This window comes from Pomacea canaliculata, linkage group LG8, assembly GCF_003073045.1.
Source record: "Pomacea canaliculata isolate SZHN2017 linkage group LG8, ASM307304v1, whole genome shotgun sequence".
Classification (NCBI taxonomy): Eukaryota; Metazoa; Mollusca; class Gastropoda; order Architaenioglossa; family Ampullariidae; genus Pomacea; species Pomacea canaliculata.
Genome location: NC_037597.1, coordinates 24,134,724 through 24,159,114, shown reverse-complemented (window position 1 = coordinate 24,159,114; position 24,391 = coordinate 24,134,724). Strand labels below are relative to the sequence as shown.

The window sequence follows — 24,391 nt, the reverse complement described above, 5'->3', positions numbered from 1 at the left end:
CTGTCTGGTGTTTTTACTCAGTTGTTCTCTTGGTCTGTAAAAGTGAGTACTGTACCAAACATCTGGAAAAAATCCTCATTTGTCCTGTTCCTAAAACCAGAAACCCGATTGAACTAAATGATTACAGGCCCGTGGCATTGACCATTGTTATGAAATGCTTTGAATGCATCATCCGTCACACACTTCTCTCACAGACACAACAGCACCTCGATCCCTTTCAATTTGTATACAAACAGCACAGATCCACTGACGATGCCACACTCACTCTTCTGCACAATGCATACTCTCACTTAGACAGGTCTGGCTCCTATGTACACATTCTTTTTAGTGATTTTTCTTCTGCATTTAATACTATACAGCCTCATCTGTTAGCTCTGAAACTTCTTAAACTTGATGTCAGCCCCAAACTCATCCTATGATTGTTAACTTTCTGGTAAAACGCTCCCAGACAGTCTGTTTCCAGCATGCATTCTCCTCTTCCAGAAATACATCTGTTGGGAGCCCTCAGGGTACATGTCTCTCGCCTGTAATCTTCACCCTCTATACCAATGACTGTCGTGGCACTGATTCATCTCTCTTGATAAAATACTCTGATGATACTGCTCTCCTAGACCTCTCAAACTCACACTCTGCCTATGTTGATGCAGTAGATAAATTTAATAAATGGTGCAAAGAAAACTATCTTGATCTAAATGTAAAGAAAACAAAAGAGCTGGTGATTGATTTCAGACGCAAGGGCACTGTTATCCCTGACCTATACATTGATGGTGCCAAGGTTGAACGGGTTGATCAGTACAAATATTTAGGAACTGTGATCGACGACAAACTCACTTTTAACACCAACACAGAGGTTATTCACAAGAAATGTCAATCTAGATTGTACTGTTTACAAAAACTCCGTTCCCTGAATGTCAACAAAAAGGTTTTAAGTTCTTTTTATAGATGTTTTCTTGAGTCTGTGTTGACATTTGGATTTTTATGTTGGTATGGAGGATTGAGAGCTAGTAATAGGAATGTGTTAGATAGAGTTGTGAGTGTGAGTGGGAAGGTGATTGGGGAGAAGCAGGAGTGTCTGAGTGAGTTGTATGAAAGATGAGTAGTACGGAAAGCGAGAGCGATTGTGAAAGATAGTACACATGTTTTAGCTCAGTATTATAACCTTCTTCCGTCCAAGAGACGTTTTAAGGTTCCAAGAGCTTCCACTGCCCGTTCTAGGAATAGTTTTATAAACAAGTCTGTTGTCTTACTGAACAAGTGTTGTAAGGATTTGTGAGTGTGTGGGTGTGGGTGTGTGTTTTGGTGAATATAGTTTTAGTGATGTTTCTTATTTAGTTGGGTTATTTACATGGACTGTAGGTGTTTGTGTGAGATGATAGTTTGAGTGGAATTAAGTTGTTATTAAGTTTTTATTATAAGTTTTTATTATAAGCCAGTTGTTTTACCACGTCTTGTAATTTCTCGTCGTGAGATAATAAAGTTAAATTGAATTGAAAAAAACCCTTCTTTGTTGTCATCACGAATTGCGTACGTGTCTTGAACTCCGTGGCGGAGGCTCCGCCGAACCCCTGAGACCGACTCACCGAACCCCTAGAATTCGATCGAACCCCGGTTAAGAACCACTGCCTTTGAAGTTGCCTTCTTAACGGTGCTAACAACTGGTTATGTTGAAACCCATTGCAATATCAACCGTACCAAAATACATTTCATAGAACTAAGATGATTAATGAAAAGAAAACGCAGCAAAAGGTCTTAGAATGTCTAGCAGTCAATGGCTAGCTTACACAAACAGAAGACAGGTTGGATGGCCAGTGGGAAAAATAGGACCGGCTGTCCACTAGAGGACCTTCTCAAGTGGAATTAAGAATTTCTCGGTTGGAGTATTAACGAATGCGAAATACTATCATGTCTCCCCAACAACTGGTTCTAGCCTCACCAGTTGACATGACATGACTAGGTGACACAATGCTGTGTTTAACTGTCATGTTCTGTGTGTCTACCTTGGTGCTACTACCTAGCTGCCATCTTGCACTTGGTTATCAACTAGAAGTAGTTTGACTGATGCCAGGGGCGTCTGTGATCCCGTGTTATAATCGTACAAACTCTAAAGAAACTATTAAATAATTTCGTAATTTTTATAGATTGTTTTTTTTTTGTATCTGCCCTTTAAAAATCTTTTTAAAGTGAAACAGAAAGACTTTATTCAGCTGGTCAAGAGGTCTTGATCAGATAGTGCGTTTAGGGAATCTGCTGACAGATGGTCTGTTGACTACAATTTATACACACGGAGGGGCGACTGTCTGTGCTCTGATTGGTTCGCTTATTTACTTCTGTGAACACTGCCTGCGACACGGACATTCCTTTATAATTAATGTGTTGACGACCACCAGACAGCTAACCGATAGAAACCTGTTGCTGTCAGATAATATAGAGAGGAGAGGAGGATATGGGGAGAAGGTTGTGAACCGTAAGAAGGAGAACAGAAGAGGGATGTCTCACCAGACCTGATAACAGATGACAGATAACAGATGATAAATCTTCTTCATTCAGTCATCTATCAGTTCTATCATTGTCAAATCGTTTTGATATTTTAGTGGTGTTGTCATCAAGGCTTTTAAAAAGAAAAAGAAAGGACAGGAATTTAAGCAACTTAATTCTCACTGTAGTCTTCTGTTGTCCACGTTTAAGAAGTGTGTGTTTGTGTGTGTGTGTGTGTCTGTTTTATCCATTATTTCTGACTCTTAATCTATTAATTGCAGTCCGTAGGCAAGGTCTGAAAATGACGGGCGGCAAGAGCCTAATCACGTGGTGAGTATTCCGTTATACAAGCCTCCTGTTAGTTATCTTCGATGGTACTAGGTGTCTTTACAGCAATAGTTCAACGTGTCTATAACAAACACCATCTATTAATATCGCTTAAAGTATGAACGACATCAGTCCAGATGGCGGCTGATGGAAAATTTAGCAATAAAACCTTTGATAGTTTAAAAAGTTCATAGCAGCTAAGAAATTTTCTCTGAGACAACTAAATTTTTATTACTTGACTCATCGCGTGTCCCGCAGTCTGGGATGGAATGACCGTATCGGTATGTTGAGAATATGTGCACATATCAATGTTTATACCGTGCTGTATTGCACAGTAAAATATTTATTTGCCAAGACATCATTGTCGTACGCATGTGGTTTGTTGTCCACCACACAGCTTGTTTTACTGTGCAAATACTGTACAGAGTGGATAAAATTTTCATTTTTATTTTCATGTGGAGACCATGAAATTACTGTCGTAGTATCCCAGACATCGGGCATGCGACACGTGCAGTGACTCATGGGACCGTTAGTGCCAGGCAGACTGGGAGTGTACACGTGGCAAAAGGACTAACACACGTTGATCCGTTTCACCTGACAAACTTTCTCTTTGAACCTGCAGTCCAGCTTCAGAAAACGTCTGACCTCCGTAAACTACCTTAAATGACTTTCAGCTTTCAGATGCATTTGTCCTCTCACGTCTCTTATTAGAGATGATTTTTTATCTCAAGACTATTTCCGACATTAGTTGAAAGAAATGTGTTTTGTTGGATTTGTCTTCCGTAATTTTTCGTTTCATATTCCTCTCTTTATTGAAAAATGTTGCTAGCCTGTTGCTCGATATGAGGCAGGCAAATATCAATAAATCCCAGATAATGACAGCACTGAGATAAAAAAAGAAGATAGTTTTTATCAAATGTAACCCGACTGACCGACCCTTCTCGCTAACACCTTATCCTAAACCTTAGCTTGGCGCCAAATCAGTCCGTTCCTCTTTGTTGTTCCAGGGGAGAGGACGGAGGTTCCCAAGAAGAATTTTCCATTCTATTAAAATCCTAGCTCTGGTAGTCGGGTGCGTCGTCTAGTTTCTACCTGCCTCGCGTTGTGTTTTTTTTTTTTTTTACCTATCTCTTACACGCACACGAACTCAGCCGACCTCGTAATCCACAAAAGACCCTGCTTTACTTTTCTAACTAAAGTGTCTTTTCAATCGGTGCGTCAATTCCGCCGGACCTCCACGTGTGTTCTTTCTCTATTGTTGTGTCTCGACTACAGACATGGACAACACAAACCTCACTCGGCGGAGACATGCGTACGACACACTAGCACTCGTCGACACTAACACGCTCACACGAGTACTTACAGTTCAAAGACATACATTTATTTATTTATTCTAACCTACCTACCTATCCAAAACCTAACACCTAACTCCGTGGGGTGGGGAAGAGGAGACTGAGTGATTTCCAGCGGACCAGATGCATCACAGCCCAAAGGTACTTCTCGCTAACTCTGTCTCAAAACATTACTGCTATACCCAGCAGGACCTGTTCTCGGGCCGACAGAAAAAGGTGCGAGCGACTGTTTCCCCGCTGTACGTACAGGGCAGCTTGGGTGCCACGTCATCTGCTGCTGCTGCACGCCGCTCGCGCGACAACGCGTGGGGTGGAAGGGGATGTGGAGGGACTATGCACCTGTCGGCAGTACCTGCTGACCTAAACAGCGCTCCCGCTACACAAACAAAAAGACAGAAATCAGAAGAGAAAACAAAGAAAATTAAAATAACCAAAAAAGTGTAAACAACTCGAAACCTCTGACATGCGCATTGGGTTTACCTTGCTGTTACACGGAGTTCCCCGCTTAGTAAATCATTGTTTAGTTAATCAAAGTGTAGCGTACGGCTTGCCAAGAAATATGTACATCCAGATAATATCTAAGACAACAGAGGTAAACCAACACTAAACTGTAAGTTGTAGTTTGAACTTCTGACAATATAAACTTCACTCAGGCACAGCGATTTTGAGCGACTAACACCGGCAGGGAGAGAGAGAGAAATATTCTCTGAACTGTGCCTAAAGATGAGTAAAGTTGTTGGTTAGTCAATAAACGGGTTTAGATGAGTAACATCTCTCCCTTTGTAAAGTAGATGACAAGGACCCACAAAAGCTGATGAGTGTACTCGTGTATACAAATATTTGAAATTTTGTAAAGTCTTATAAAACAAATGAAATCAATTACTGTTTTACTCTGTTAGGTTGTCAGTACATTAGTTAATGAAAAAAAAACCCACAACACAGTAGCTATATTTTCAGTCTCTCGTTCACTGATTATATTGACTCAGGACAAACATTCATCATGCTCTCTAACATCAGGTGAAAATTAAATATGGTTTGTATTGTGAAGAAAAACTCCGATAGCGGGTGAATCTACTACAAAGTCTTGACATCTACACAGGTAAGGAAGTGGTTTCTGTTGGGGTGTTTATAATAATAGAGGGGTCATATGTCTCCTCCTTGGACTGTAGTTATAAAATACTATGGTTATAAAAGAGTTAAAAATCCTTTCAGCCGGTGACAGCAGTCAGAGACCTCCCTGTCTTGCCTTTGGTCTATAATTACTACTCGTAGATGAGGTTTACTAAACAGGTTAAATTGTGTTTAATTTCTTTTTTCTTGTATTTGTGTTTGATCTTATGATTATAAAAGTATGAATGTTGAATGCATTCTAAACTTTACTAATTGCTGCCTACACCCGCAAGAGAATTGTGTTTCAGTCTGTAGTGCAGCTGTAAGCATCATCGTTCGGCAACAGACTTTATTCTTTCACTATTTTCTTTTGCTCTGAACCTCCATTTTTATTTAAAGATGAGTATAAGAAAATTATGTTCCGTAAATTTGTGGAAATAGACATTATCAGTCTTGTGGGAAGAGTGTACATGTAATTGTATTTATAAACTGCTGTTATGAGAACAGTAAATAAGCAACCGTGGACGCTGTAATATTTTCCTTTCAATGATATGTTATATCAGTCTATAAAGCTGAACTCTACAAACGTTTTTTATGTACATTCTTCACCTTTCAGAGTGTAAAAGTGAAAGTTGAATATCTCTCATCTTAGTTCACAGCCCGCACCTTGTTTTATTTTTTTCTCCCACTTCCTTTTCACCATCATCATCGTCATGTAGGGGAGTGGATAGTAGAGTAGTTAGAGCAACTGTCTTCAAACTGAGAGCGCTAGTTCGATACCCGATTAGCGCAGCAAACGTCTTCCAGTCGAAGGACTCCATAGGGAATATAAAAAGTGGGTTTGTATGCTACCTTTTGAAATAATGTTCTGTACAGGTGGCGTGAGCTTTCACAGTTGTCTTCTATAGTCATATATTTACTAAAATTTTAAAATATTAACTTTAAAGATTTAAACAATAATCTAACTTTTAATGGAATTGTGCATGAATTCACAACACGTCACATCTAGCTCAGATAAAATAACTTTTTATTGTTAAAGACCTAAGTTACAGCCTTTACATTGAAATGGCAACATTCGAAAACAGTTAACATTGTGGAATAGACAAATCTAGACTCAGGAGGTTGTTGGCTATGGCGGCTTGTTAGTGGGTGAGCGATGTCCAGATATCATTTCCTCCGCCAGTCCCCCACATAGTACCACCATACTCCTCAATCATTACCAGTCGGTCAACCAAATACTGCCATTTATTTCCTAGGAATAAGACAAATGGCATCCACTCCATTGGCATAGTTTTAAAGACATGATATCAATACAGATGACTGCTATAGCATATTGGTAAGAGACCAAACTAGTTTCCTCCTAACCTCAATGAGTGGGTAAGTGAGTGAGAGAGTCAGTGAGTATATATTGAACTGGTACAGTATGGGCTTATTGTCATGTTGAAGTTGGCAGTATAAATGCTGTACAACATACAAGATCTAGTAATATAAAAAAAATATATACTGCACATTAATATTTAAAAACATAAAAATGAGTGAATGAGAGGATAGACCAGTGCGTAGATAGCTTGCGTCCGAATTAAGAGCCTGATTAGTGCAACAATCTTGACCCAACCGGAGGGACTGGGTACCCGATTAAATAGACGGTTGGCTAAGGCATCAATGAAGAAAAAACGGGCTCCGCTCTTAGTTACAGATTTGTAACACATCCCCCTTCCACAGTTCTTACACATAATTGACATAGTTTGTATATAAAATGGTTGAAGAACACACCTTTGGGATTTCCTTCACTGATTTCAGTTCTGCGATAGGTCTTTTCCTCCCTGTCCACGCCAAGCACCACTCCTGAACCGGAAGTGATGTATGCTAGTTTTCCTTCAACTTGGGTCCATCTACTGCCCACCGTGACGTGTCCACCGTAGGTTCCCTCTCGGTAAAAAATGTCGTCGTTAGCGTTGACCCCCCACACACCAGACGGTCCTGCAGAAATCTGTGTGAAGGACCCATCAACCTGCTGCCAGCTAGTTCCCGCTGGATTCTGCACGCTAATGCCATCCCGGAAATAGACCTGTTGAATTTATCTTCTTTCAATTATATTATTCCTCAAAATGTAATAAATCTCTAGCTTAGCGATATAGGGTTACTGTGTCTATAAATATGATGTACATTTTTATCGGACAGAAAGGTAACTTAGTTCTTTAATATCACGTGATTTCGGAAAAGGCAGATGATTTTAAAAGCTAACACGAGAGTGACATGAAGGTCTCCATGAAATGTTCACTGGTCTGTAGTCTGACCCTAACCTTTTTCATACACTAACCCTCGGTTCATAGAAGCCAACCTCTCTACCAAGTGAGGTGACTTAGTTTGACAAATGGTGAGGCTCCTTGACAAATACCAGAATGAGGAGCAGACAACTGACAAGTGGATCTCAAAAAATCAAAGAGTGGATCAGACCACACACACACAGACACACGACACCCCATATCTCTCTCTCTCTCTCACACACACACACAAATGTCTTCGATGACTCACTAAATGATTTTGTAGAGCATAACATAAAATGATCATTTTTTTCATAACAGAAATAACGTGGGAGGGAACAAGAACCCTAAACATTTTTTAAACTTCTGTTGACATGATAGTTTCTCTGATGAGCGTTTCTTTGCTTCTAAATACTGATTCTGACTGCTCACCCACAATTAACGATGTTTTCACTAATTTTAAATAGGATTAGAACTAAGGCTCTTTAAACAATATCTCCTCTGTCATTTTGTCGAACATTTGAATTTTAATGAACAAAAGAGACGTTTCATTAATTATCTTACATAATTATTCATTTTTATCCTAAACTAATTTAAAAACTTTCTATTTCTGACAAAAAAAAAACAGCTTACCAAATTATCAGGACTAATCCCCCAGATGGCGCCATTGGGAGACACAGTCACGTGTTTGAGACGACCGTCCAGTTGGACCCAGTCCAACCCTGTAGGATTTTGGCCTTTGATATCCTTTCTGTATAAAATTTCATTTTCACTGTTGACGCCAACGACGATGTTTCTGCCGACGTCGAGCTGCTTGAGAAGTCCGGGGACGAGCGTCCAACTTGTGCCTGTGGTCAATGCCGCCTGGTATGTACCCTTGCCACAGCAAACACAATACAAATACTTTTCTTAAAGAAATGGTGTCACTAGGTAAGTACAAACACACAGGTTTTAAGACAAGAAAACAAGTTCTGGATAAGCTCTATTATTACTATATTGTACAGTTCCATGTAGGTACAGAACATCAAATAATTGTTAGTATCAACTAATTAGCCTCTCGGAAAACTACGATTGTGCAGCCTATCGATATCTGTAAGAACTGCAGACCAGTCTTATGTATTATATATTTCGCTCATACACACATATTGACACTTCAGTTTGACGAAATCTGATACTTGTAATTACCAGTTTATGAGCACTATTATTTAAGTGACAAAACACCAAATAATTTTAATTACTCGTTTACACATAACAGCAATCTTTCGATATAGTACCGCATGTATAGGTACATTTCTCGGGGATACCTCACCGTGCCGATAGTAGATATTCCGCAGCATTAACCCCCACGTCCTGCTACTAACATATGACCACATGTGTCAAGATCCCGTCCACTTTACTTCATGACTGACCGCAGCAGTGATGAGGTGATAGCCAGAAATCAGAATTTATCTCTCACATACATACATATACATATATGACATAAACAGCAATACTCATGCAAACAATAACAATCTTTTCAGCTAAGTTTATACAATACGGCTGTGTTCTTTCCTCAACCGCGACTTAAATAATTAGTAATTTGTTAATATGACAAGCTCTTGTCCTGAAGCTCATCCATGAACAAATACCACTACCTATACCAAGCAACTCCATTTACCCAGTTCCAAGCAACACTAGATAAGAACATGTAAGAGAGACAAATACTTAACAGACAGTATTGTGATTACCGTTAAAAAGAAATCAGAATGGACAACACACTGATAGAATCTCAAAGCACTAAACATAATAAACACGAAATGAATGGTAAGTTGGTTTAATTTCATCATCATCTCTGGATACCGCTGACCAAAAACCTCCTTATTGTATGTAAAGCGACGGCTGACGCATACACAGGTGCGAGATGCAACATCTTAATCATTCATGTGGCGCAAGCTGAGTGGTCAGTAGACATCATCTAACACCGATATCCTGTTATTTAGAAAATGCTATGAAACTAATGTTTGTCACAGAGGCAGGTGAGCAACCAGCTAACATGGTGCAATAGGCAGCTGTACCCAAAACACTCTTTTTAGACAAGTTGTTTAATTCGGTTTTAATTTAGGACTAATCCTAATCTGCGCTTAGGTACATATTGTTTGATTTAAAAGCTACAAGTTGCATAAATAAGAATCTTTTAAACATATTAAACGCTTTGATAAATTGGAATGCATAATTGGAATATAGGTGTATAAGAACTTCGCTTAACAAAAGGTGTCTACAGTGATTATGTATCTGTCTAGAAAACCTTGCGATATACATCCGTGCAAGAACATTAAACATCACTAAAATGATTAATGAGGAGCATAACTAAGAAGGCCTCAAGAATGTCCTTAGCGTCAATGGTTTTACCTGGAGGAGAAGAAGTTGCATGCAATGGGAAAATAGGATCCGACTGTCGCCTAGAGACTTCTCAGGTTGGAAATTAAGATTTTCCACCGGTTGAGTGTTCACGAATGCGAAATACTATAATGTTCCCCAAAGCAGTGGTACTAGTGCCAGTTGCATGGAATGATTAGGGTGACACATTGTTTTAAGTCTGTTCTGGGTCTACTTGGGGTTACTAACCTAGCTGCCATATCTAACGTGGTGTATAACTAAAGTAGTTTGATGCTCAGCGGACTGTGGCTCCCGGCCTGGTCATCTGATAAGAAACTTAGGATGAATGAGTATCTGCTGCGTTCTTGTTTCTAAAAGTCAGAACAGATATGTATATTTGCTCTTAGTAGGCATGCCTCACCTGTTTCAGCAGTCAGTTGATCAAGCGGATCACGAGACAAGTTTTGAGAAACTACGAGATAGTTCTGAGAACACATTGTATACAGTCGAGGAGTATTTAGTGAGTTGATGGACATCTGTTCACATACTTGTGAATAGCAAAGAACAGAGAGCAATTTAAGTACATAAGTTTATTGATCAACTTTGTACGCCGAGGTGGTTTTTCAAAGCCTTGGCGGAGGTAGTTCATGGCTGGACGGGTGTGGGATGGCAGGATGAGGTACCAGGGTCTTTACAGCAATAGTCAACGTGCTATTAACAAGACACCATGCTATTTAATTCGCTTAAAATATCAACACTTCTGTCCAGACGGAGTCTGATGGAAATTGTTAGCAATAAATACTTTTGATGGTTTGGGAAGTTATATGGCAGTATAGGAAATTTATCTGAGAATATCTAAATTTTTATTACTTTGAGTCATCGCGTGTCAGCAGTTAGAGGATGACCGTATTGGTTGTTGAGAACATGTCCATATAAATGTTTAATAAAGCGCTGTATTGCACAGTGAAATATTTATTCGCCAAAGCATCATGGTGTCATGACGCATGCTGATTTGTGTCCAACGCACGCTTGTTTTATTGTGCAAATGCTGAAGAAGTGGATAACAATTTTTTGTGTTATTCTCATGTGCAGACATGCAAATGACCGTGCGTGAAGTATCCAGACATCGGCATGCGACACGTGCGTGACGTCATGGGACGTTTAGTGCCAGCAGGCTGGAGACGTGGCAAAAGACAAACCACGTTGATCCGTTTCACCTGACAAACTTCTCTTTGACACCTGCAGTCCAGCTTCAAAAATTGTTTGACCTCCGTAAACTACCATCCAGACTGACTTTCAGCTTTCAGATGCGCATGTTTGTCCTCTCACGTCTCTTATTAGAGTTGAGGTTAGTTTTTTATCTGAAGACTATTTCCGAGCATAAGTAGAACAAGATGTGTTTTGTTGGATGTGTCTTCCGGTAAACCTTTCGTTTCGTATTCATCTCTTATTGAAAATGTGCTAGCCGTGTTGCTCGATATGAGGCAGGCCATATGAATAAAAACGCAGGACGCGATAATGACACGCACCTAGATAGAAAAAAGAAGATACTTTTAGGGAATGTACCCGTCCGGACTGACCGACCCTTCTCGCTAACAACCCTATCATAAACCTTAGGGCTTAGCGGCCAAATGCAGTCCGTTCCTCTTTGTTGTTCCAGGGGAGAGGACGGGGTTCCCATATAAAACTTTTCCATTCTAGTGAAAATCCTAGCTCTAGGTAAGTGTCGGGTGCGTAAAGAGTCTAGTTTTCTACCCTGCCTCGCGTTGTGTTCTTTTTTTTAGTCTCTTTCATTCTACACGCACACGAACCGCTCAGCCCGACTTGTAGTCCACAAAGACCCTGCTTTACTTTTCTAACTAAAGTGTCTTTCCAATCGTGCTTGAATGCCGCCGGACCTTACTCGTGTGTTCATTCGTCTTGCTCCTATTTTGTGTCACGATAACAGACATGGACAACACAAACCTCACTCGGCGGAGACATGCGTAGGCGATCACAGCAGTCGTGACACTAACACGGCTCACACGAGTACTTCCAGTTCAAAGATATAAATTTATTTACAATATATACAAAGAACTACCAAACTTATTTAACCTACTACCTATCAAAACAAAAGGACTAAAACAACATAACTCTTGTGGGGGGGGAAGAGAGATGGTGAGTGATGGCTAGCGGAGCACTCTTTCCACGGACAAGATGCATCGAGCCCAACGTACTCTCACTAACTCTGTTCAAAACATTACAATCAGCTTAGGAGCCTGTTCTTCGGCTCCGACAGCCCGAGGCCGGACCGCACCGGCGGTGCCCAAGCGCTGAGCGGTACCCCTCGTGCCAGCTAGCGGCACCAACCAGTCGCACTCGTAGTGGGACAGCCGCTTGGCCGGCGCCCTTGGGCATAGACCTCCGGCCACCGCCAACGGACGTATCTCAAGGTCGCCCGCCGAGCAGGCGCGCAACGCTCCCGATCCCTCGTTTGTTTCCTCCCAGCTCGGCTGATGGAGCCTCCAACTCCACCTCTGCCCCCCGCCCCCCAGACGCTTCACCCAAACGCTAAGGGAGGAGAAAGGAAGAAAGGGTGGTCGGCTCGACGTGTTTGCCCAACAGCTGTTGTACAGCGGCAGGCCAGCTTGATGTGGACCCACGATCAAAATCCGCTGCTGCTGCGCAGGTCTCGCGCGGACAACGAACATCGTGGGGTTGGAATGGTGTGTGGTGGAGGGATCTAGGACTATGCACCTGTCGGAGCAGTGACCTGGTGGCTGACACTAAACACGCACTCCCGCTACACAAACGAAAGACAGACAGGACGAGTCGCAAGATGGAATGCAAGAAAATTAAGGAAAGCTTATGCCCAAGAAAGTGTGTAAAGACCAACTCGAAACGCTCTGACGGACATGCGCATGGGAGGGTTGTAAGGGCTTGCTGTTACACGGAGTTCCCGCTTAGCGGTAGGTCATTGGTGTTTAAGGTTATCAATATGTGTAGGTGAGTGGACGGCCTTCCAAGAAACATTTACACCAGCTATGTATCTAAGACCACAGAGGGGTGTAAACCAATACTAAACTTAAGTTAGAGTAGGTTTTGAAACTTCTGACAATTAGTAAACATTCGTTGGAGGCACTTAGCGATCTCGAGGACGGACTGGAACCCTGCAGGGAGAGGAGAGAGAAGAGTGTATTCTCTGATGGAGAGTGGCGGACATGTGCCTACAGATGAAGTAAAAGTTGTTGGTTAGTCAAGTAAGCGGGTTTAGACATGAGTGACATCTCTCCGTTAGTAAAGTAGATGCAAAAGAACCTACGAAAGCTGTGATGGAGTTTACTATCGTTTATACAAAATTATTGGTCATAGTTTTTTAAATCTTATAAGAGAAGAACCCACCCAGAACAGTGAGTTCGAATTGTGGGCAAGAGAACAGTGGATACTGGTGAGTTGTATTAATCGAGAGCCATTGCAGAACACTGTGCCTGATTGGAAGCAGAAGAATTAAAGGTTTTGTGACTGCTGTGTATCTTCATAGTGGGTTTTATTATAATTTTTTTATTGAAATAAACGTAGCAATTGGTACAGGCAAGTCATTTTTTCATGTATTGATAGAAAGAACGTGCAATTGTGCGAGCGCCAGCGGTGTGTTCTCGATTAGAAGTGTGTTGACAGGAGCTGCTGTGACGTGACACTTGCCTTTGGTCCATTAATCTACTGTAATGAGTTTTACTAAACTACATTAAATTGATTTTTTTTTTTTTCTAATTTGTTGTGATCTGTTGTTTATACATATATGAAGTTGAATATTTTTAAACGTAACGGTAAACATATCTTTCGGCAAAAAGACTTTATTCCTTTAAACTATTTTCATTTTGCTTCTGAAGGTTCGATTATATTACCTAAAGGTGATGGGTTAATAAGAAAATATGTCCGTAAATGGGGGGATACATAGAACATTATGAGTCTCTGTAGGAAGAGTGTACTCATTGTATTTAATAAATTGCATGTAGATGAGGACGATACATAAGCATCAGAGACATTGGAATATTTTCGCTTTTCAATAATAAATAACGTTCTATAAAGCTAAATCTACAACGTTCTCATTGTGGACTATTCTTAACGGGCTCGTCTTTCACAGTGTCGAGAATGGCAGTGAGAATTCAAAATAGTGTTCCATCGTTAGCTTCACAGACCGCACCTCTTCTATGTATCCCTCTTACCACTGCTCATTCATCGTCATCGTCGGTCGTCGTTTCCGTGACGTCGGTCGTCAGGAATATTTATGTGGCACAAAACCCTTTATGACAATGGTAGTAGAAGTGGAGTAGTTAGGCAGCTATCGTTCCTCAAAACTCAGAGAGCATGTCTCGATACCCGGAGTGGGTAGCGCAGAGAACGTCTTCCAGAATCGACGTGACTCGGCCCACTAGAGTTTGGGAATATAAAAGCAGGAGGTAGAGAATCTGTTAGCACAAGCTTGCCTCGAGTGGATGCTTCTGCGATGATGCAAGAGTTGGTTGCATGCTACCTTTTGGAATAATGTTGCTTACAAGCTGGTGTAAGCTTTCACAGTTGTCTCGACAGTCAGTCTTATATAAATCATGAAAACAATGGGTATCAGAATGGTAAGAAGTAAACAATATCTAACCTTTATGGCATTTTGCAAATTACAATTCAAATGAACACGTCACCAATCTATCTCAGATAAACATAACTTCGTTTATCTGTTAAAATGCCGATTTTAGCTTCTATTGTTGAAATTACCATCCGAAAAACAGTAAGATTTGGTGCGAATAGAACACCTCATAAGACTCAAGAGGTTGTTGAGTATATGGTGACCGTAGTTAGTTGAGTGGGCAATACCAACGATCTCATTATCTTCATTAACCCCCCACATGTACCGCCATACTTTCCCAAGCATTCTCAGATTCCGTCCTTTTCATCCATCTTGAAACCATACATTATCTCCTGGAAAAAAAAAAAATGAGATTCCGACCAAGCGTTCTCAGTTTTAAAGATATGATTATCACACAGTACGACTGCTATAAATATTGTGGTAAGGAGACGGAACTTAAGACGCCGGAACTACATACTGCTTTTTCCTTCCACAGTGAGTAAGTGAGTGAGAGATTGAGAGTGAGGAGAGTTGTTATTCAAACGGGTACAGTATACACTATATCATGTTGAGTTACCAATGGGACAACGAAGCTGATCATAACAAATACAAGATCTGGTCGAAACATAAGATATATATTACTGCAACATAAAATAAAGAAACGATAAAATATTTTAAAAGATAAAAATCGACATCGATAAGAGCGATTGACCAGTGGTAGATCCTTGCGCCAGAATTTAAGAGCTGAATTATACAACACCTCCTTCAGTTGACCCGCCGATGGACTATGTACCCGATTAAATAGACGGTTGGCTTAAGGCATTCAATTTGAAGAAAAAAATGGGCTTCCGCCCTTAGTTAAGATTTGTGACACCTCCCCCTCTCACAGTCCTAACATAATTGACAATTTTGTTATATAAAGAGTTTGAAGAAACACACTTGGGATTTCCTGTCCTGATTAGCTGCCCTTGATGGTATTATATTCCAGGCCCCACTGCCAAGCAACCATCCCTGACCGGAAGCTGATGTATGCTTGTTTCCTGGTACATGGTCCATTCACTCCCCACTGCGTGACCGTTTGCCCCACCGTAGGTTCCCTCTCGGTAACTAAACTTTCAGAAAAAAACGTGTTCGTTGATGAAACGATGCACTACCCCACACGTCAGACGGCGTCCCTGCAGAAATCTGTTTTAAGATTTCCCTATCAACCTGCTGTCAGTAGTTCCCACTGGATTTCTGCGGGCTAATGGCATCCTCGAACCCAGATCTGCGTCGAATTTATCTTCTTCTCAATATATAGCTATCTAAAAATGTAATAAATCTTAGCTTAGCGATATAGCGTTATGTTGTCTTAAATTATGATGCACCTTTTTATGGGATAGAAAGGTAACTAGTTCTTAATATTCACGTGATTTTGGAAAATGCAGACTGATTTTAAAAGTCAAACGAGGGCTACACAAGGTCTGCATCTGAAATGTTCATGTCTGTATGTCTGACATAAGTTAGTTTCATCACACTAACCACTCGGTTCAATAATAAGCCAACTCGTCTACCAAGTGATGGTGACTTAGTTTGACAGATGGTGAGCTCCTTGACAAAATTACGCAGAATGAGGAGCAGACAACTGACAAGGTGGATCTCAAAAAATCAAAGAGTGGATCAGACCACACACCAACACACGACAGACACACGACACCCCATATCTCTCGTGCTCTCTCACAACACACGAATGTCTTCGATTGACCACTAAATGGATTTTGAAGGAGCATTTGACATAAAATGTTCTTCTCATAACAGAAATAACGTGGGAGAGAACAATAACCCTAAACATTTATTTAAACTTCTGTTGACATGATAGTTTCTCTTGGTGAGTGTTTCTTTGCTTTCAATACTGATTCTGACCGCTTCACCACAGACTAACGATGTTTTCACTAATTTAAATAGTGATTAAAACTAAGGCTCTAAAAAGATTAATCCTCTGTCATTTTGTCGAACATTCGAATTTTTTAATGCAACACAGGAATAGACTTTTCATTAATTATCTATACCTAATTCATTATTTTTTCCTAAAATAATTTAACTTTCGATTTTGACAAAAACAGCTAACCAAATCATCAGGACTAACTCCCCAGATGGCGCCATGGGGTGACACAGTCACGTATTTCAGACGACCGTCCAGTGTGACCCAGTCCGACCCTGTAGGATGTTCGTCTGTGATATTCCTTCTGTACAAAATTTCATCTTTACTGTTGACGCCAAGGACGATGTCTGTGCCGACGTCGAGCTGTTTGAGAGTCCGGAGACGAGCGTCCATTTTGTGCCTTTTCCAGGGCGCCTCGTATGTACTTCTGGCCACAGCAAACAATACAAATATTATGATAACAAAGGGTTTCACTAGAGCAACACAACACACAGGTATGTACACACGCGTGAAAACAAGCAAATAAGTTCTAGATGAGCTGTAAAATTACTATATTGTATATTTGCATGTAGGGGGAGAACATCCAATGATTGCTGGTATCAACTAGTTAGTCTTTCGGAAAACTATGATTTTGCATCTAGTATATCAGTGAAACTCACACCAGGTATTATGTATCTATTTTGCTGATACACAGTCATTATGTTTACTTTAGGTCGACAAATCTGAAACTTGTAATACCTGTTATTGGCACAAAAATTAATTTATAGTTAAAGAAAACGAATTAATTTAATCTAATCCTCAAAACATTTAACCAATAATCTTTCTGTTACATTATTTTTTCTTATGTAGGTTACTTTATCGGGGTACATCACCTCACGATAGTAGATCCTATCGTCAGAATCAACCCCCCACACGCCTGCTCTTCCTATTGACACATGTTTCAAGGATCCCTCCACATTAATCCAACTCTTGCCAAAGCAGGATGAGGTCAGAGCCAGAAGACACAGAATTATCAGCATGTCTATCACTGTGTTTTGTCTGGACATAGAACAGCAATACAGCAAACATTTTATTCATTACAACTAAGTTGATACAAGACGGTGTGTTCCTTCATCAAACCGTGACATAAATAAATAGTATTTGTTAATATGACAAGTTATGTTCATATTCTCCTCTATGACACCAATATATATCTACCTGCATACCAAGCAACTCCATTACCCAGTTCCAAGGCAAACACTAAGATAAGAGACATGTAATAGCGACAAATACTAACAGACACTATGGTGATATTACCTGTTAAAAAGAAAGTCAGAAAGACAACAACTGATAGAATCTCAAGACCTAACATATAAACAGAAATGAATGTAAGTGGTTTATAGTGTTTAGATCATCCTGAATACCCGGTGACAAAACATCTTATGTAATGTAAAGCGACGACAGACCACACAGGTGCGAGGATGACAACATCTTAATCTTTCATTTAGACGGCGAAGCTGATTTTGTCACGTGACATCATCCTATACCCGTATCCTTGTTTTGTTAGATAATACCATTGAAGTGCAATGTTTGTCACATCAGGCAGGGTGAGTCAACCAGCTAAATAATGCATACTAGGCAGGCTGTACATAAACATCTGTTTTAGACAAATTGTAAATTCTTTTTTTAATTGGTGACTTTTAGATTGGTGTGTCATTTTTCTTTTATTTAAAGCTACAAGTTGTATAAATAAATCTTTTAAACAATATTAATATGCTTTGATAAATTAGGGAATGTATAGTCCAAATATGTGTTTAGACCAGTGGATCTTAACCTGTTTTGAGGGTACCGAACCACAAGTTTCATATGCACATATACCGAACCCTTCTTTAACTTGAACTCGTGGCGGACGCTCCGCCTAACCCTGAGACCGACTCACCGAACCACTAGGGTTCGATCGAACCCAGGTTAAGAACACTGCTTTTGAACTTGTTCTTATACGGTGCTTAACAACGGTTATGTCTGCATGAAACCCATTGGAATATCAACCGTACTAAAGATGATTAATGAGAGGAAACACAAACACAGCAAAAGGCCTTAGAATGTCTAGCAGTCAATGGCGAGGTTACATAAACAGAAGACAGGTTTGGATGGCCAGTGGGAAAAATAGACAACGGCTGTCCACTAGAGGACTCTCAGGTAGAATTAAGAATTACCTGGTTGGAGTGTTCACGAATGCGAATACTATCATGTCTCCCCAACAACTGATACTAGCCTCGCCAGGTGACATGACATGACTAGATGACACAATGGTGTGTTTAACTGTCATGTTCTGTGTGTCTGCCTTGGTGCTACTACCTAGCTGCGATCTGAAACTTGGTTATTAAATATAAGTAGTTTGACTGATGCCAGGGGCGTCCTTTCTTTGTGATCCAGTGGACTGGTCATCAGATAAAAAAACTGCAAACTTCCTTCCTAGTCATCTGTTGACCAACAGTTAGGATGAATGAGTCATCTGCTCTGGTCTTGTTCTAAGTCAGAAGCAGATATGTCACTATCTCTCTTAGTAGCAATGCTCACCTGTTGCAGCGGTCTTGATCAAAGCGGATCAGCGGACGACAACTGTTTAAGAAACTACGAGATAGTCTGAGAACACCAGTTATATACAGTCAGGCGCTATTTCTAGTGATATGACTGGACATCTGTTCACATCCTTGCCTGATAGCAAAGATTAGAGAGCATTAAACATAAGTTTATTATACAACTTGTACGCCGAGATGATTTTTTAAAAGCCTTGGTGGAGGTAGTTATGGCTGGAGGTGTGGATGGCAGGAGATGAGGTACCAGGTGTCTTTACAGCAATAGTTCAACGTGCCTATAACAAACACCATCTATTAATATCGCTTAAAATATCAACGACTTCTGTCCAGACGGCAGCCGATGGAAAATTTAGCAATAAAACCTTTGATAGTTTTAAAAGTTTATGGCAGTTAGGAAATTTTATCTCAGACAAGTAAATTTTTATTACTTGAGTCATCGCGTGTCCCGCAGTCTAGGATGGAATGACCGTATCGGTATGTTGAGAACGTGTACACATATAAATGTTTATACCGCGCTGTATTGCACAGTAAAATGGTTTTTTGCCAAGACATCATTGTCATACGCATGTGGTTTGTTGTCCACCGCACAGCTTGTTTTATTGTGCAAATACTGTACAGAGTGGATAAAATTATCATTTTTTTTTCATGTGCAGCCCAAGCAATGACGGTTGTATTATCAAAGACATCGGGCATGCGACACGTGCAGTGACTCATGGGACCGTTAGTGCCAGGCAGACTGGGAGTGTACACGTGGCAAAAGGACAAACACACTTTGATCCGTTTCACCTTTGCTGTTACACTGAGTTCCCCGCTCAGTAGATCATTGTTTTGTTAATCAAAGAGTAGCGTACTGCTTGCCAAGAAATATGTACACCCAGATTTTAAAGATGAAAGAGGAAAACCAATAATAAACAGTAAGTTGTAGTTTGAACTTCTGACAATCTTCACGTCACTCAGGCACAACGATCTCGAGCGACTAACCGCGCCAAGGAGTGAGAGTAATGAACGGAAACAATGTGGCAATATTTTCAGTCTCTCGTTCACTGATTATATTGACTCAGAACAAACATTCCGGGGTTACTTTGTGCCAAAAGAAGAAGTAAAAGACTAATGACGCAGAAACCACAGTAACCAGAGTAAAATCCGTCCGCCAGCTCTTCCGACCAGAGTTCAATACACAACCAGTTGACACACACAGTGCCTTGAGATAAGATTGGACTCCTAAATCATTTAGTTTACAATGAAATGGGACAAGGAATCTTTTCGTGTTCATCTGTTCTGCTTCTACTACTGGTGTTAAACAAACCATAAAAGTTTGATGTAATGGCGACTCAGCTTGGTTTTTTTTTTTTTTTTGTTTGTTTGGTTTTTTTTTTTCTCATTGCGAAACTTTGAAAAATCCCTTTTACTTGTTGCTCTTAGCAGGATTTTACGCATACATTGGAATAGAATGTAGTGTAGGACAACGAACCTTTCTTTAGCAGTAGTACTAGCACTAGTAGTAGTAATTATAATAATGTGGAATATGTATACGTACTTTCCATCTCTTTATCGGATAAAGAAGAGAAGCGTCTTTTCAGGTGACACGACCAAGAACGCTGGTCGTTTGTTGTTGCTTTTGTTTTCTCAACTGAGAGTATTGATAGTTCAAGAATGAGGTGAAACTATCACTATCATGTGTTCTTGTAGCCCGAAGAGTGAAATAGTGACTGTTGGTATTGATGTCAGGGAGCTGATATATGCAAGAGTACACGCTTTATTTATACAATCTTCATTCAAAATTCCTTGTCTTTTTCCTAAGGAAGTGGCAAACTTGGTAAAAAAAGTTTTATTACTCTACATATCTAGGCGAAACTAATTTTTGTTATTAATAAAGATTCAGTTTTGCACTCGTTTAATTCCAGTTTGTTGTTAACCTTCTTTGTTTTGAAATCCTTTAGAAAAATTCAGATAAAAATAGAAAAAAACCAACTGAAGCGATATTCGCTAGATTTTGGCAAAAGAGAGAAACTAAAGACTGATGTGCAAACAAGAACAACTAAGTCTACTTTTATCTGTGTATAAAAATCAACATTTCGGACGGGACCGGACATCGTGTTGAACTCTGAAAGTTTGAAACCAGGACTTCTAGGGTATGACATTTTTTTTTTAAGTTACACCCAAGAAGTACAAATGCGAAAACTAGTTTTGTGTATATTTTTCTTTTAGTAGGACGATTAATTACATTAATATAAACACCAACATTTTTTCCACCCGTTCTTGTTTCACCACGTTAAAATAATCGTCGTTTTTTCCTTCACATTTTGCACCTTTTTTCCATCCTGATTTCGATTTAAATAAATTATCCAGATAATGTAGGTGTGCGCGTGTTATGTATTTTATAAAAAAATATAACTAATGCTCAAAAAAGACCACATGAAGAAATAGCAAACAATATTTTGCTTCATCTCAAGTTATTTGTTCTTGCATTATTTGTTAGTGTGTCTGTTTATCTCTATGGCTATGTTGCTCATTCTTCTTTCGCAAAGTCCCCGTGTTATGCAGTTCACTAAGTAAAGCTCGCATTCACTTGCCAAGTTCACTACATACACTAACCTGTCACTCGACAAGGCACAGACGAACATCACTAAAAATTCAGGACTGAGAAATAACAGAAACACAAAAGAAACTTTGTATTACAATTTTTGAAAAAAATTAGGACTCGCAAGAGAACACAAGCAATTAAGCTACGGGAAACAAAATACATAAAGGACAATAACTTTTACTCCTTTTTAGGAGTTGAGAAAGGTGGGGGTAGCTGCGCTGCACAAGTCTTGAACTGTCGAGTCTTAAAGTTCAGGTGCCGTGTGTTCAACTAAGCAATAAAACAAATGTTTGAACACTAAGCCTAGAATATGAATTTTTTCCAGGTAATTCAAACTTAATAACAGTAAGGAATGCACATGCTTCAGATTTTACACTACTGAAGAAGCACCGCATTCTGAGTTCTTTCTCATAATGATTTTGTAATGTATGAAGAATGCATATGTTATGGCTGGTTCACATGTTGTGATTGTCGCGATGTTCCTCAGGTGTAACGATTGCCTCATGTAAGTGCGCGTGTTCACTTACTCTGTACACACTAGACTGTTGCTCGATATGAGGCAGGCAAACATCAGTAAAACCCAGATAATGACAGCACTGAGATAAAAAAAAGAAAGATAGTTATTATCAAACAAAAAGACAGAAATCACGAGAGCAAACAAAGAAAATTAAAATAACGCAAAAAAGTGTAAACAACGAGAAACTTCTGACATGCGCATTGGGTTTACTTTGCTGTTACACGGAGTTCCCCGCTCGGTAGATCATTGTTTTGTTAATGTGTAGCGTACGGCTTGCCAAGAAATATTTACACCCAAATATCTAAGATGAAAGAGGAAAACAAATACTAAACTGTAAGTTGTTGTTTGAACTTCTGACAATATAAACTTCACTCAGGAACAGCGATCTCGAGTGACTAACCCTGGCAGGAAGAGAGAGAGAGAGAAACATTTTATGAACTGTGCCTACAGATGAGTAAAGTTGTTGGTTAGTCAATAAACGGGTTTAGATGAGTAACATCTCTCCCTTTGTAAAGTAGATGACAAGGACGGTTCCCAGTCACTTAATCCCCAGACACTTCATCCCCGACACTTCATCCCCGACACTTCATCCCCTAGACTTTTAATCCCCAGACACTTCATCCCCAGACACTTAATCCCTAAACTAAATCCTTAACTATAAAAATTATGAAGTCAGCGAAAAATTTAATTGAAATTCAAATTCAAATCATGCTTTTAACTTCAACATCATTTGAACATCTACAACATTAGTTAAAGTTCATATAAGTTAGTAAATTTAATGTTCTTCAACAATATGATATGAAAATTGTTCTTGAGTGTTGGGGATGAAGTGTCGGGGATTAAGTGTCTGGGGATTAAAAGTCTAGGGGATGAAGTGTCGGGGATGAAGTGTCGGGGATGAAGTGTCTGGGGATTAAGTGACTGGACACCGACAAGGACATACGAAAGCTGATGAGTCTACTCGCTTATACAAATATTTCAATGTTTTTAATTCTTATAAATCAAATGAAATCAATTACTGTTATAGTCTGTTAGGTTGTCAGTACATCAGGTAATGAAAGAAAACAAAGTGCCAATATTTTCTGTCTCTCGTTCACTGATTATATTGACTCAGGACAAACTTTCTACGTGCTCTCAAACATCACGTGAAAATTAAATATGGTTTGTACTGTGACGAAATCCTCCGATATCGGGTGCATCTACTACAAAGTCTTGACATCTACACAGGTAAGGAAGTGGTTTTTGTTGGGGTGTTTATAATAATAGAGGGGTCATATCTCTGCTCCTTGGACTGTAGTTGTAAAAGAGTTAAAAATCACTTCAGCCATAGACAGCAGTCAGAGACCTCCCTGTCTTGCCTTTGGTCTATAATTACTACTCGTAGATGAGGTTTACTAACTAGGTTAAATTGTGTTTAATTTCTTTTTTCTTGTATTTGTGTTTGATCTTATGATTATAAAAATATGAATGTTGAATGCATTCTAAACTTTACTAATTACTGCCTACAACCGCAAGAGAATTGTGTTTCAGTCTGTAGTGCAGCAGTAAGCATCATCGTTTGGCAACAGACTTTATTCTTTCACTATTCTGTGTTGCTCTGAACTTCAATTTTTACTTAAAGATGTTTTGTAAATTTGGGGAAATAGACATTATCAGTCTTGTAGGAAGAGTGTACCTGTAATCGTCTTTATAAGTTGCTGTGATGAGGACTGTACATAAGCAGCAGTGGACAAAGGAATATTTTCCTTTTGATAATAAATTATATCAGTCTATAAAGCTAAACCAGAGAGCTTAGATATAGAGAGGGTTCACTCGCGACCGGCGGGAAAACTCGTCGGTTAGAGTTATCTTTCGTAACGTGATGCTACGAAACAACATGGCACAAGGCGATCGTTTGAGGCAAGGCGGGCAATTTTGCTCTGCAATTAACTGTCAGAACGGCAGATTTAAATCAACCTCAAAAGAAAAACGTTTCCACAATTTCCCAAAGGACGAAGAGAGGTAAGCTGCGAATTTATTCTCAAATTACGATCCACAAGTGTACTGTAGTTGAGAGCAGTCTACTACAACGTGTTTGCTCGATTTCTATGATTATTAAAACGACTTTACTGATTATACTGTGAAACTGTGTGAGGAATTCTCACTTATCTGATTACAAACCTATTTAAATTTGTTATAGTATTTTTATTTAAGGCATTCGTCACTGGGTGAGTTGTTATAAAAATATTTGTTATTAATGTATTGAAAAAATTATTACAACAGGTGCAAAATATGGATGAACTTTACGAGAAGGAAAGATTTTGACCA

At 39.6% G+C, this 24,391-nt stretch overlaps 2 protein-coding genes across 3 annotated transcripts in view; both read right to left on the bottom strand.

Annotated features, from left to right (window-relative positions):
* Window positions 1-19,113, bottom strand: part of LOC112570659 (lectin L6-like) — a 32,649-nt gene extending 13,536 nt beyond the window's left edge. The window contains exons 1-5 of one of the 2 annotated variants that reach the window (XM_025249215.1): window positions 18,964-19,113; window positions 17,277-17,442; window positions 8,162-8,404; window positions 7,038-7,332; window positions 6,275-6,516 (exon numbers count right to left, since the gene is read on the bottom strand). In XM_025249215.1, coding sequence (XP_025105000.1) covers window positions 6,407-6,516; window positions 7,038-7,332; window positions 8,162-8,404; window positions 17,277-17,423 — 795 coding nt within the window. In that variant the 5' untranslated portion in view covers window positions 17,424-17,442; window positions 18,964-19,113 and the 3' untranslated portion in view covers window positions 6,275-6,406. Of the gene's footprint in view, window positions 1-6,274; window positions 6,517-7,037; window positions 7,333-8,161; window positions 8,405-17,276; window positions 17,443-18,963 lie in introns of those variants that run through there. The other variant, XM_025249213.1, reaches the window with a different exon arrangement.
* LOC112570458 (lectin L6-like) overlaps window positions 1-24,391 on the bottom strand; it is a 61,325-nt gene that overhangs the window by 22,885 nt on the left and 14,049 nt on the right. The gene's annotated exons all lie outside the window — the stretch shown is intronic.